Source organism: Cyprinus carpio, chromosome B19 (assembly GCF_018340385.1).
Source record: "Cyprinus carpio isolate SPL01 chromosome B19, ASM1834038v1, whole genome shotgun sequence".
Taxonomy (NCBI): Eukaryota; Metazoa; Chordata; class Actinopteri; order Cypriniformes; family Cyprinidae; genus Cyprinus; species Cyprinus carpio.
In genome coordinates, this window is record NC_056615.1 from 12,663,403 (window position 1) to 12,678,032 (window position 14,630).

At 37.5% G+C, this 14,630-nt stretch overlaps 3 protein-coding genes across 3 annotated transcripts; 2 read left to right on the forward strand and 1 right to left on the reverse strand.

Moving 5' to 3' along the window:
* Window positions 1-928: 928 nt before the first annotated feature.
* On the reverse strand, window positions 929-3,672 carry ilf2 (interleukin enhancer binding factor 2). The gene is given in 11 exon segments (XM_042745237.1): window positions 929-1,419; window positions 1,517-1,601; window positions 1,675-1,795; window positions 1,885-1,946; window positions 2,034-2,121; window positions 2,214-2,283; window positions 2,699-2,815; window positions 2,928-2,993; window positions 3,104-3,207; window positions 3,275-3,372; window positions 3,559-3,672. Coding segments are annotated over 11 exon segments (1,062 nt in total). The 5' UTR covers window positions 3,658-3,672; the 3' UTR covers window positions 929-1,267.
* Window positions 3,673-5,163: 1,491 nt separating this feature from the next.
* Window positions 5,164-8,632, forward strand: LOC109081133 (trichohyalin-like). Its single transcript, XM_042745774.1, has 4 exons — window positions 5,164-5,241; window positions 5,764-5,823; window positions 5,925-6,173; window positions 6,416-8,632. Exons 2-4 carry the CDS (start codon window positions 5,802-5,804, stop codon window positions 8,395-8,397), a joined length of 2,253 nt encoding a protein of 750 aa, XP_042601708.1. The 5' UTR covers window positions 5,164-5,241; window positions 5,764-5,801; the 3' UTR covers window positions 8,398-8,632.
* LOC109066580 (trichohyalin-like) lies at window positions 8,401-12,872 on the forward strand. The gene is made up of 4 exons (XM_042745480.1): window positions 8,401-10,628; window positions 11,023-11,076; window positions 11,493-11,848; window positions 11,943-12,872. Exons 1-4 carry the CDS (start codon window positions 8,402-8,404, stop codon window positions 12,669-12,671), a joined length of 3,366 nt encoding a protein of 1,121 aa, XP_042601414.1. The 5' UTR covers window position 8,401; the 3' UTR covers window positions 12,672-12,872.
* Window positions 12,873-14,630: the final 1,758 nt, after the last annotated feature.

The following is a 14,630-nucleotide window of genomic DNA, read 5'->3' on the forward strand; positions in this document are numbered from 1 at the left end:
AAGTAAAATAGAAAATGATAGCGGCTGTGAGGTCGTCCTGGTACTTGGCTTCTCTTTTATGACAACTGTAAATTCAGACATACACTGTCATATATTTCTTCTACTTAGTATGGAAGTTCAAATTCGGATGCAGCCTACGACATCGTTCCTGTGTCATCATTACTGCTGTGGTGTTGATTTTCCTTTTCTCATAGGATTAAAGCAAATAACACTTTAGAGTCATAGTCCTGTGTGGACAGCCCTTTAGTAGACACATCTGCTTGTGAATGAGCCATTGATTTAACTAATCAACCAATTTGTTGAAAACAGATTCATTCAAAAATGTAACTACTGCTTGTTGCACTTTGCTTTGGCAATGCTTGGGACCATTGTCATTGGTTCCATAGTATCCATGACAGCAATTTCAGATCAGAAGGGTGGGGCCTTAATGAGGTTAGTGGTAAAGTGTGGATAGGTGTTGTCTAGTGTGGTGCTTCTGTCATAGTTTTAGTTAATTTAGGGTTAGTGGTGGGGGCAGGGGATCATCAGATCTGCTCTAACTTCTGAACAGAGACTTCTGGCCTGGTCCAGCTGTCACATATGACACTGTTGATCAGCACCTGGACATATCTCATTAGTAGAGATAAAGGCAACTGGTAAGTTTGTGTGTAAAAGCAACTCCATACTAGTTATGCTACTATTGGTCTGAATAACAGCATATTCAGATGGCAAATGTAGAGGTACTGTAGCCAAAAAATATAACTCGTTTACTCACCATCACATCATTCCACACACATAAAACTCCCATTTATCTTTAGTACACAAATGAAGATATTCTTTTTGGTCTCTGATTTTTTTGAATGTGGTAAAGCTTAACCACACTTGCTACCTAAAAATACCCAAGCAATATTAAAAGAATTGTCTTTTTTTAAAGAATGCAGAAACATGGTACAAAGGAGGAAATAAAAACTTTACTTGATCCATCAGTGAATAAAAAACAAAAAACAAAACATGAAACCAAATTAAGTTATTTTCAGTCCTTTTCCTAGACGTAACCGTATCAGAATGAGCTGAGGTGAGAAGACAGAATAATATTGCCTTTTGGTCCTTGTTAGAGCTTTTTGCTGTTCACTACCATGGCTTTAACTCTAGAAGGTGCAGACTGATGTACAAAAACCAAATGCAGATACACAGGGAACTTCTGGGTAAAACTTACAGATGCAGATCTCTATTAAAAATCAACATAAATACAAATAACCAAGCCAAAACTTTGTCAGAGAGCATTGCATTACTCCTGGGTCTCCATGCTTTCATCTTCTCCCTCTCCACCTTCCTCCAACGCTTCATCCTCCTCTTCCTTGCGCTCTGGGGGTTTCTCATAAGCTTTTTCAGATGGGGTGACAATCACTCCATCCCATGTAGACATCTCAGTGGTGAGATCTGCAGATAAGCATCCCAAACATCAGCCTCAGCGACACTGACACTCGAATGCAACTACATAAATCAACTTAATCTGGAATAAACCTCAAACACTTACAACTAGCATCTCCTTCAAGGCCCAAGATTTTTCTGTATCCTCCATGAGAGAGAACTCTCACCAGAACACACCATGTCAAACACAAAAAAACCAACAAAAACAAATCAATTATAAAAACTAAATTTTTATGCATTAAATTACCTGCTGACTGAAATCTACATTACCTGCTGCTCCAGGGTCATGACAGTGTGCACACGGAAGTTTCCGCTTTCACATGGATCAGTGATTCCTACAGAGCCTGGCAGGAAGAGACCTGCTGCGAGCATCTGAAGACAGCGCCTGCAACACAGATGCTCATTATACCTCAAAATCCACAGAGTTTGATGCCCATTACCACAAGCAAAACACACAGATAGTACCCCCTTTACCTGTAAGCAACGTTGAGTGGCAAGGGTTGCCTAGACGGGTTGTTCATCACAGCAGAGTGTCCCTGTGAAGAGAGCAAAATAACAGTTAAGTCAGCCGGTGCAGTACAGATGAGGTTAGAAAAATGTTGGACTCTGACAACAGTGCTCACCAGCAGATCTAGAATCCAGGGTGTGAGAGGCTCAAATCCAGCGAATCGGACTCGCAGGTCTTTCAGCAAGCGGATCAAAACTTTAACACTGAGTCAAGATAGAAACCAAAGTAAGCCACGAAACATACAATTAATTAAACACTAAAGCCAATAAAATAAACCGTACCTACACTGACAAACAATTCGTTTTCTTCAAACCAGCGAGCGTGACGAATGGCTGCCAGAGCACTTTGCAGAACCTTGATGTCCACTGCAAAACGAAGAGAAAAAAAAAAATTTTACTTTATAATTCTAGTCAACCAAGAATACAGATAAATCCCAGATACCGAAGCTCTCCACTAATGCAGAATAAAATAAATTGCCAAAAACAACCATTTTAAATGACAAGTGAATTTAAGCATCACAACATTAGTGTACAGACTTAAAAAAAGGACAGGTTTGCTGAAGATTATATTTGTGTTATAAGTTAAGTGTTATGTGTTCTTTAATGAACATTAGATAACAGCAAATGTCAAAATAGACTCAATCAGTGTGTACGATTACATTTCCAATATTAACAAGAATGAAAAAGAAAAAGAGCAGCATGGTACAGATACCTGGTACATCCCTAGTAAGAAAAGCTAATTTGAAAGAATACATGAGAAGCGTTTGAGTGTGTAACATACGGTGGAGCTCTGGGTCCAGCTTGCGCAGGTTGGGTGGAACCGTGGTGATGAGGATTTTCACAGTGGCATCGGCAGAGCTGATCTCAAATCCTGTCTCGTTGGTCAGCATGGACAGTACTGAAGAGAACAGGAAAATATTTTGTTGAGAATTTTATTTTTCACTATTTTGATTACAAATTATTTCCCTTCTATGCTTTGATTGGCTTGCCAGATTAAAACCCATACTCACCCTCAGAAGGGTCCTGTGTACGAAGGGTCTCAACTACTTTGTTTCCCAAAGCAGCGACAGCTTCCACTGAACAAAAAATAATAGGATTATCAACAAACGTGGCATACATGGGCTAGTGATTAACATATTAAGACAGCTAAACAGAACATCACAATTCATGAACTAATGAGACTCACAGGTGGGTAAGATCTTCAGGATGACCACGAGGTCAGCTACATTGTGCCCAGTTAACATTATTACCACAAAAAACAATCACAAATAAAATAAATCCTCAATTATCCTCAAAACTTCAAACATTGATTAGTATTACAAAAACACTGAGAAAAAAAAAAAAAATGAAAATGAACTTATTAAAATGTCTTCTCACCACTTCAAAGTTTCCAGGTGCCACAATTAAGTTGTCAATGACGTTGTTAATCTTAGTGACCAAGGACAAAATGGAAGCCTGAGACAGAAATAAATAACAAGAGCAAAATTGATTAAACTAATAACGGAGATAATTTAAGACTTAAGTGTTAACATGGAGGCTGTTATTATCTGCTGATATATGGCTTAACCTAAATGGACAGGACTCGTTTGAGTGTTTTGGCAGCATTTATCTTGAACTTTATCATGTAAAAAATCAATGTACCTGTTCAACAGGGGTAGGAGAGAGGTCTTGGTTTCTCTTCAGAAGACATTCACTGAAAGCAGTCTCATCAGGAGCTGGCTTCACTCGAGGAAAGGCCATCTCACACTGCAAGAAGAGATTTATGAGCTGGAGGCTTATTGTTTCACAAAGCAAAGTATCAGTGTAGAACTGTACTAAAAACAAAAAAACAAAATGCAAAGACAAGGACAAAATAAAGAAACCAGACAAAACAAAAATAATAAAAAAATAAACAAGAAGAAATTAAAGTATGCCAATAAATAATAAAAACACAAGCATATGCATAATAAACAACGCACCCCTGGACCAAACCTCCGCGGGAGCCGAACCGGCCACCTCGGCCCCTGCCACGATCTCCTCTGCGGAGGAAAAACAAACAAACAAAAAAAAAAAAACATTTCAGTCAATTAAAAAGGAAACCATACAATATACGAAAAAACTTCTACATTAAGAAAATAATCTCAAAATGTTTGTGAAAGATTAATTTACGAGCCAAACAAAAAATAACCAATGAGAAAACGCAGTGAATCCCTGGTGGTGAAACGAGCATCACTGTTCATGCTAATGCTCGGCTCTTCGTTCGTTCTATCATTCATTCATGAATGAATGAACAGTCTCGTTTTTCGGATATCTAGCGTTTAAAAATACTAAATGAAGATTAAATACAAACGTTTCGTTCAATCAGTCTTAAAGCAAGTACTTCAATGATAAATACATTTTATTTTATTCGTCAAAAGCACGGCGGCTAGCAGAACAACATGCTAACAGGCGCCGGGTCAGCTTTCTACCAACAAAAATAAACAAACAGTTACTACTGTTCGATAAACCTTGGTATTTAACTTAATAAAGCACACGTTATTTTATTTAAATAAGAATAAAACAATTGATACCTCATTGCGTAAGAAATACACTCAATTTAAAAAAATTCACACCCTCTTTAAAAATACACCCGCTGGTCTGCCATCTCGCCCAATGACTGATCTTCCGGCGTCGACGGATGTTGCTTTTCATACAAGTCCGGGGTAACCTATAATAAAAGTCCGAGTCTATAATAAAAGTCCGAGAGGTTATAAAAAACGAGCGAGTCGTTGGATAACAAAAATGTAATAAAAAAAAAAAAAAAAAAAAAATATACCGGTAATTATATATTTCCGTCAAATAGTTCTACACTTACGGCGTTTATGCTGGAGTGCAACTTGATTAAACCAAAAGGGTGTATATATATATATATATATATATATATATATATATATATATATATATATATATATATATATATATATAAAAACAAACAAAATTTACTCAAGGTGCCATAATTTTGGCTCTCATTTAGTATGCACTTATTCCCAAACCAGTTAGTACAAGTGGGTGTTGGTGTAGATAATTCACATTACTATGTCAGGGGTAGACCTGTACCGTCATACACTGCGTTTATCAGAGAAGACCAGACAGAAGAAATTTTACCACCCACAGCCTATCAAATGCATGATAACCCAAAGCCGTGCCATTTTACGTAAATTACGCAGACATCAAGCATGTGCTAAAGTAAGATAAGATATGTTTTTAAATGTTCAAAATCACCTTCACCATTACTACAGCAATATTCCTCCAACATCAGACCACAACTATTTACAGAACTAATTAAATCCAGTAATAACACAAAAGGTAAGAATCTTTTAAACAATTTTATAAAATAATATTAGTTCCTTAAGTCATATCTTAGCACTAGAAAAAAAAAATCACTCAGAAATGGCTAGTAAATTTCACAAACAAATATAAGGACATGGCAACAAATTAAACATGACATTTTGAAGAGAAACTGAAATAATATTTATTGTAAAACATATTAATAATCATGTTATTTATAACTTCAAAATGTGTTTTACTTATTAAGTTAAAGGATAAAAACATTTGTCAAGAAAACAATGCAAGTCTATAAAAAATGCAGAAATACCATTCCTGCCTCCTTAATACTCATGTATAAAAATACAGTATGATCTGGATTGAATGTATATCTTGCTTTATTGTTTTTCTCTATTTTACAATACATTTCACAGTTAAAATCTTTTGAAAACGGTACAACACTCAAATAACTTCACCTTTACATTTCTGTACACTTTATCCTTTATGTTTATTCCTTATGTTCCTTTATTTTTAATGATATTTTGTTATTTTTAAATACTGTAGTACACAATGGAATTAATTTCTTAAGCAAGCAAGCAGCCATGGCAGAATCCAGAGATTACGGTAAAGTTCAATGCACCACTTAATTTAATCAAAGTTTCATTTATTGCGATTGTGTCATGTATTGTTTATGAATGCAGTGCAAATGTTCTCCTTCCCAACAGTTGGAAACTTCCTGACAGAATTTAAGGAGCAGATAATTACGAGGGCGACTCGGGTCAGTGACATTGCTGAGGATGTTATCTCCCAAAGTCTGATCCATGAAGCAGCAGCTCAACAAGTGCAGGCTGCTCCAACCAATCAGGAGGCAATGCAGCTCCTGTTTAAGGCTTTGGAAAGACAGCCACCCCTAAACAGAGTGTCCTTCCATCTCATCCTGAGAATGACAGAGCCTGAACTGATTCAAGAACTAGGTTAGAAAATCTAATTAATTTTAGTGGATAGCAATAGTGCCACACAAAAATAAATTCATCCATGTCAATTCAATAATTCTCATCACAAAAAAAATTCATTCATTGTCATTATTAACATGGCACTACAAATATCATAAAGAAAAAAAAACGTTTGCAAAAAAAAAACTATTTAATAAAAATAAAAATAAATAATAATAATAAAACTCAAAAGTTATTTATCTTTTTTTATTATTATTTTGCAGAGTGGAGACAACGCAACAGCAAGCATACACAAACAGAGAGAATCAGTCCACCCAGTTCTCCCAGAGAAAAAAGAAGACAGGATGACAGAAATGGACATTCAAGTGACACCCAGAAAAGAAAAGACTTTCTAAAAAGACGTAGACAGAAAACAATGCGTGCCATTGAGCAGATCGAGAAACTTTGGGAAGGAACTAAGCAAGAAAGGACTGAGATAGACAACATGAGACAGAGGATTCAGAAACAGCAAGATGAGATAGCCAGGATGACCACAGAGAAAAGACAACTTGAGAGAACTATTACTCACATGAAAGCTGAGATGGACCACATCTGCGAAAGAATGGATCGTAATAAAGAAGAGGTAAATAGAGAGAGGGAGAGGATTGAGCAAATGAGATCTGATCTCCAAACTGAGCAAACCACCCTGGAGCAAAAGCATGATGAAATCATGAGAGAGAGACAGAACTTGGAGATGATCAGATATGAGACTCTGAGACAGAAGGAGGAGCTGGAGAGCAACCGTGAAAGCACAAAGTACGAGATGGAACGAATGGAACAAATGAAAAGTACCATACAAGTTCAGATCAACGAGATAGAGATGAAGATCGAGGAAACACAGAAAACAAAGTGTCAGATGGAGCAGATGAAAGCTGAAATAGAGGAGGAAAAAACCGACCTGGAGAGAAAGAAGTACGACATCAAGAGGCAAAGAGACCAATTTGAGCAGATTAAAGCTGACATACAGCAAGTAAAGATGGAAATGGAACAAAGGTGGCATGAAACAGAGAGAGAAGGGCTGGAACGGAGAGCTATAATTCAGAGAGAGAAAGATGAGCTGAAATACCTGCAAGATGAGATTCAAAGAACAAGAGAAGAGGTTGAAAGAAACAGAGATTTTTCAAAACAAGAGATTGAGAGAATAAACCAGCTGAGAGCTCAAGCACTCACAGAAAACAACCTCATTGAAAAGAAATGGCAAGATGTCTTAAGAAAAGAAAAAGACCTGGAAGAGATTAAACATGAAATTGAGAGAGGTCGAGAGGAGTTGATGATGAATGGAGAGCTGGTCAAAAAGGAATGGGAACAAATCGAACAGGCCAAAGTGGACATACAAAATCACAAGATATCTATGGATGCCAGAGTTGAGGAAATAAAAACAGAAACTGATAGGCTGAAACATATGAAAATAGAGATGCAGAAAGATAAAGATATTTTAGAAAAACAGAAGGAAGACATACAGAAAGCTAAAGAAGAAATGGAGAAGAAGAGGTATGAGATAGTGAAAGAGGAGCTAGAGCACAGAGCTCGACTGCAGAGGGAGAGAGACGAGGTGGAGAGTTTAAGAGTAGAGATACAAAGGGCTAACGATACGGAGAAAGCAAAGATACTGAAGGAGAAGGAAGAAAGTTTTAAGATAAGAAAAGAAGCCAGACAAGAAAGAGAAATTACAGAACGGATCAAAGCAGAGAACAAGGCCGAAAAAGACAGCTTGAACCGAAGACAAGAGGACATGCTGAGGGAGAGACAACAGCTAGAAATAATTAAACATGAGATAGACAGAGCCAAAGAGGATATCGAGAACAGCCAAGAAGTCACAATCCGGGAAAATGAGAAAATGGAAAAAATGAAGACTGAAATTCAAGGACAAATTGAAGATATTGAGAAGAAAATTGAGGAGATCCAAAAAACAAAAGAAAAAATGGAGGAGACAAAGGCTGAGTTGGAGGAAGAGCGGGAGGAGCTGGAAACAAAGAGAGAATTGGTGAGAATAGAGACTGAACAGTGTGAGTTCCTCAGAAGTGAAATCATCAGGGTGAAGGAGGAAATGGAGAACAGGTGGCATGAAACAGAGAAAGAGGAAGTTGAACTCAGAGCGAAAACTCAGCATGAGATGGAAAGACTGGAAAAATTAAGGGACGAGGTCCAAATATCCAAGAAAAACACTGAGGAGAGCAGGATGCATGCAATGGAAGGACAGTCTTGAAAAAATGAGGTTTCAGGCAGAAGAAGACAAACTTGCCGCTATCAAACAGATGGATGAGGCTAAAGCAAAGAAAGAAGAGCTGACAAAAATAATAGAACAGATGGAGAAAGAGCGAGGGGAGATTAATAACAACAGAGAACAGGCTAAACAAGAAGCAGATGAAATCAAAAGCATGAGAAATGAGCTACAAAAACAAAAGGCAGAAATAGAGAACAGGATTAGAGTTGCAAAACAAGAAAAGGAGGAGGCAAACCATGCCAAACTTGGAGTCAAAGAGGCTGAGATGCTCTTAAAAAAGCAAATGGAAGAGTCAGAAAAGAGACGGTATGAAACCATAACAGAGGCATTGGAGCAAAGAGATGAAATACACAAAAAAACAGAGGAGTTAGAACAAATAAATGAAGAGATACAAAGAGCCAGACATGAGCTAGAAAAGTTGAGGTATTCTGAAAAAGAAAACCTGCAGAAAATGCTGGAGGATACACAGCAAGAGAAAGAGATTGTTGAGCAACTGAAAACAGCTGCGTTGAAGGACAAGGAAGATCAGGAAAAGCGTTTAGCTGAGATGGACAAGGAGAGAGAGGAACTCAAACAGATTAGAGTTCAGGTCCAGAACGACAAGAAAGATCTAGAAAAACAAAGGTATGAAATGATGAGATATGATGTAGAACAGAGTGCTCAAGTGCAGAGACAAAGAGAAGAACTTGAGAAGATCAAGACTCAGTTAGTTAGAGACACAGAGACCATGAACAGAAGTAGAGAATTAGCGCAACAAGACAGAGAGAAAACCGAACGCATTATGACTGAGATCCAGAAACAAAGAGAGGAAGTGAATAAAAGGTTAGAGGAGACAAAACGACGAGAGGACACCTTGAGGAAGATGACAGAGGACATGGAGCACGAGAGAGAAGACCTGGAGAAGATCCGTTTGGAAACGCTGAGAGGGAAAGACACATATGAAGAGGTCAAGGATGAGATTAACAGGGTGAGAGCGGAGATAGAGAGGTTGTGGGATGAGGCTGAAAAGGGAGAGCCTGAGGAATGTGAAAGGATGAACAGGGAGAAGGAGGAGATGATGAGGAAGATGGAAGCTATGAAGAAGGAGATGGGTGATATTGAAGACATGAAGATGGAGTTAACAAAACAGAAGGAGGACATCGACGTAAAGATGGAGAAGGCAAGGTTGGAAATGACTAAACTTGAAAAGATGAAAGCAGACCTCCAAAAACAGAAAGAAGATATTGAAATCCAGATGATGGAAGCAAAAAGTGAGAGATACCAGATGGAACTGATGAGGACTGAGATCTTAAAACAAAAAGAGGATGTTGAAAGGAAAATGGAGCTAGCAAAAGCAGAGATGGACAAAATGCAGCTTGTCAAAGAGGAAATACAAAGACAAAGAAAAGAGCTGGAGGAAAGGATGCAGAAAACCAAACGAGAGATTGAAGAAATGGAGCTGATGAAGAGAGAAATGGAAGGGAAGAAGAAAGAACTTCAGCAAAGGATGAAACTGACCATGAGGAAGAAGGACGAGATGGAACGACTGAAGATGGAGATACAAAGAGCAAAAGATGAGATGGAACAGAAAAGAGTGGAGACGGAGAGGCAGAAATATGAAATGGAGCAAGTTAAAGCTGAAATCCAAAGAGCGAGAGAGGAGTTTGAACTTAGGATGGAGGAGAGAGATTTAGAAGAAGAGAAAGGACAGATGAACCTCACAATAATCAACCTTATTCAACAGATTGAGGCGACGAGAGAAATGGTGCGAAAAGCAAAATTCCAGATTGAAAGCCGAATGGCAGGAAGTCAGATGGAGACAACAGACCAAGAGGAGATGAATGCTGAGATGCACAGGCTCATTCTGGAGATTGAACACATCCGTGAAATGCTGCGAGGTCTTAAGGCTGAGGTAGAACACAACAAGGAAACGATGAAGAGAGACAGGGATGAGATGAGGCTACTGAAGAATGAAGTTCAACGAAGGAGAAGAGAGATTGAATATAGAGAAGAAAGGATTATGAGAGAACGAGACGAACTAGAACTCGTGAGAAATATGGTGCAGCGACAAAGACAAGAACTGGAGGAGAGGCTGGAGGAGACCATTAAAGAGAATGATATGATGGAGCAGATGAGAGAAGATGTGAAATGCTTTGGAGGACATAGCACAGGCCAAAGAAGAGATAAAGAGACAGAAAGAACTCACTGCTCTAGAAAAGACAGGCAAAGAAAAGGTAAGTCATAATTTACTTGCATTGAACAGTGTCATTATTTTATCTGCTTTATCAATATTGACGGCAGCAAATGGACTCTTAAAGTCAACATGAAGCATCCGTAACCTATTTTGCAAGGATGCAACTTATTACAGTTAAACATGACAATCTTGAGTGAAACAAGAGAAAAAGAATTAGACAAAGACTTGACAATGAATTATACACACGTATTAAGAAAGTAAATAGGGTCAACATTTCAAGTTGTATAAAATGCTAAAAGGGATTTAAACTGAATTTTTACTCAAGATTGTGAAAAGTAAGTTAATCAGGAACCATATTCAGAACTGTATACATAGTATATCTAAAAATATATTGGGAAAGAGATGCAAATGCAAACAAGAACCATTTATTTCAGGTTCAACCAGCCATCATTCCAACCGAGAGCCAGGAGTATGCAAAAACAGAAGAAGCAGCTGCCATTAAAGTGGAAGACTTTGTCAGTGATATACAGAAAGAAAGACAAAAACTGGAACAATATAAAGAAATAATTTTAAAAGAGAAACATGAACTAGAGAAAACAAAGGAGGATGTACGAGCGATAAAGAATAAAACTGAAGAGAGGATGACAAAATTACAAGAGGAGGAAAGGAGATGGAAAAGAAACAAGCGAGTCTACAAAACTGGGAAAGACTGCTGCAATCAGAGAGGAAGAAAACCAGAGAGGTTTAGATATAATATGGAAAGAGAAGAAGCAGCTGGATCAAAGAAAACAAGAACTAGACAATATGGAAATAAATCTACAGAGAGAGAAATATGAATTAGAAAAAACAAGAAAGATTAAGCAAGCTGATGTGCAAGTCCAAACTGATGTGATGGATGATGTAGGAAAACATCAGATGATCTTGACCATGGAGGAGCTGGATAAAGAGCGACAAGCTCTGGAGAATTTTAAAGAAGACTTACTTGCACAAAAAAGTACAATTGAGAGACAACTGGCAGAAATAAAACTGAGCAAGGATGAATTATCACTCAAAGAAGCCGCACTGCAAACTGCTACAAAAAACACAGCAGACATAGAGTTACAATTAGAGCTGCGAAAACAGGAGCTAGAACGAACAAAAGATGAGCTGGAAAGGACAAAGCTAGAAATACAGAAAGGATGGGATGACCTGCAGGCTGAGATTACAGAAAGCAGAGAAAAAGAATACATGATAAGAACAGAATTAGAAAATGCCAGAGATGTTCTAAATCACATTCGACAGGATATAGAAAAACAAAAACAAACCATGGAGGCCGACCTAAAAGACACTTTTGCTAAAGAACTAGAAGACATAGAAGCTCAGGAAAAGGATAGAGGATGAAAAGGGAATGTTACAGAACATGAAATATGAGCTGCAAAAAGAGTCTAGTGATATCGAAAGGTTAAAACAGGATGTGCAGAAAGAAAGACAGAACATGAAGAAATGGGCAGAGCAGCTTAAACAAGAGAGGGAGGAACTAGAAAAGAAAAGGTGTGATATGCAACAGATACAAGCAGAAATAGCGAGAGAAAAGAACAATCTAGAGAATTCGAGAGAGGAGAATGAGCAGACATTGAAGGAGATCATAATGGAGAGAGACACTCTTGAGAAACAAAAAGATGATTTTGAGAATGAGAAGGAGGAAATAAAGCAGAGAGAAAATGAACTGCAGCAAATGCAGGCTGATCTTAACAGACAACAAAAAGAAGTGCAGGATATTCAGAATATAGTTTTAATGCAAAAAAGTCAACTTCAGAAAAGCCAAGAGGAAATAGCTGAAAAGCTAAAACAGGTCGATAACATCATGCAGTTCACACAAAATGAAAAAGACAATCTTGACAGAGAAAGGGCAGCTATAATGGAACAGAAGCAGCAGATGGAGAGAAACATGACAGATGCACTAAACAGAGAACTGGAAACTGTGGAACTTGTGAAACAAGAGATACTAAATGAGAAGCGACTTATTGAGGACTGCAGAATAGCTTTAATGAGAGAGATACAAGATCTGGAGCAAAAGAAAATCAATTTGGGTCAGGCAGGATGAGATAAAATTACAAAGACAAAGTATTGCAGATGAGAAAAGCAAGTTGCAACAGACTGAATCTGTGCTGCAACAAGTAGCTGAAGATACTGAGAAGCTAAGACAAGATACACAAGCTGAAAGACATAAGCTTAAAAACACTGCTGTGCAACTTCAGAAAGAGAGAGATGCCATTGTGAGCCTTTCAGAAGAGACAAAAAGACAGATAGAGGAACTGGATAAAATGAAAGCTGATGTTGAAAAGCAGGAAAATGCATTTGAGATATTGAAGGGCATGAAAGCTGATCTGCAAAAAGAAGCCGGTGTCATTGAAAATTTAAGACAAGCTGTTCAAAATGACATACAAAACATAAAAGATATGGAAGCCAAAATTCAAAAAGAAAGACAATACACTTATAGTCTAGTTGAAGAGACTGAAAAAAGGTCAAAAGCTCTAGATGAGATACACATGGAGGTTGAAAAAGAAAAGCAATATGTTGAGTCTGAGAGAGATGTGCTAGAACAGGAAAAGTCTAAGCTCAAAGAACTCAAAGATGAATTTGCTCAGCAAAAAGAACAGAACATTATTATACTGGCAGATATAGAGAAAGAAAGAGACAATCTTACCCAGATGAGTGAAACCATCTCAAATCAAAGGTGCATCGTTGAAAATGATAAAGAAAATTTAAGACAGAGAGAAAATGAACTGAAACAAAAAGAAGCAGAGATTGAAAACAAACAAAAACAAATAGATGAGTTAAAGAGCATTTTAAGAATGGAAAAGATGCAAGTTGAGCAGATGCAAGCTGACCAAGATCAACAATGGACAGTTGCACATGAAAAAATAGAATATGTTAAGACTGCAAGAGATAGAGACGCGGCAGATCTGGAGAAAGAGAGACAGGAAATTGAGAATTTGAGAGAAGAATTGAGGGTAGAATATGAAAATGTGGAGCTCCTAAAGGAAAATCTAACTGAACAAAAAGAAGTATTTGAAAGCCGGATGAAATCACTAGAAATGGATGAGGAAGACATAGAGAAAAATAAAGCCAAACTGCACAAAGAATTTGAAAACTTGCAGTTTCAGAGGCAATCGTTTGAGAAAGAGATACAGCAGGTAAGAGCTGACCTTCAGAAAGAGGCTGACAATACTGAGAGACTAAAGAAAGAGGTGGTAGCTGAAAAGCAGAGTATAAAAGACATGGCAGCTCAAATTCAACATGAGGGAAATTACAGAAAAGAAGCTCTGGAGAGGATGCGTCTTGAGCTAGAAAAACAAAAGCAAACAACTGAGACTGAAAAAGATATACTAGAAAAACAGAAATCTGAAGTGGAGAAAAGCAAAAGAGACATAGCGAGAGCAAAAGACGATCTTGCTGAAAAGAGAAAAATGAATGATATTGATCGGTTAGAGATGGAGAAGCAGAGAAATTCCCTTGAGCAAATGAAGATGAACATTTCACAAGAGGAACATGGTATTAAAATAGTGAAGGAAAGTTTGAGACACCAAGAAAATGACCTGAATATACAAACATCACAACTTCATGCACAACAGAAAGAAATAGAAGAGATTCAGGATGTTATCATGAAAGAAAAGAGTCAGCTTAATGAAAGACAGGCTGAAATGGAAAAGCAAAAGAGAGAATTAGAGAGTGTGATGGACAGACTTGAAAAAGAGAGGACTAATGTAATGGAAGAAAGACAAAGAGTGAATGGCATTGCAGTAGAACTGAAGAGGGAAAGTGAAACAGTGGAGCTGATGAAGCAAGAAGTTCTCCACGAAAAAGAATAAATCAAAAAAAAAAAAAAAAAAATGAACAAAGATCTAGAGGATATTCAAGAAAATAGAACCATCTTATCGCAAGAGTTTGAGACCTTAAACTACCAGAAACAATTGATTGGCAAAGAAAAGCAGGAATTTTATAAGATGAAAACTGAGCTCCAACAAGAAAAGGAAATTATTGCTAAACTAAGGCAAGACAT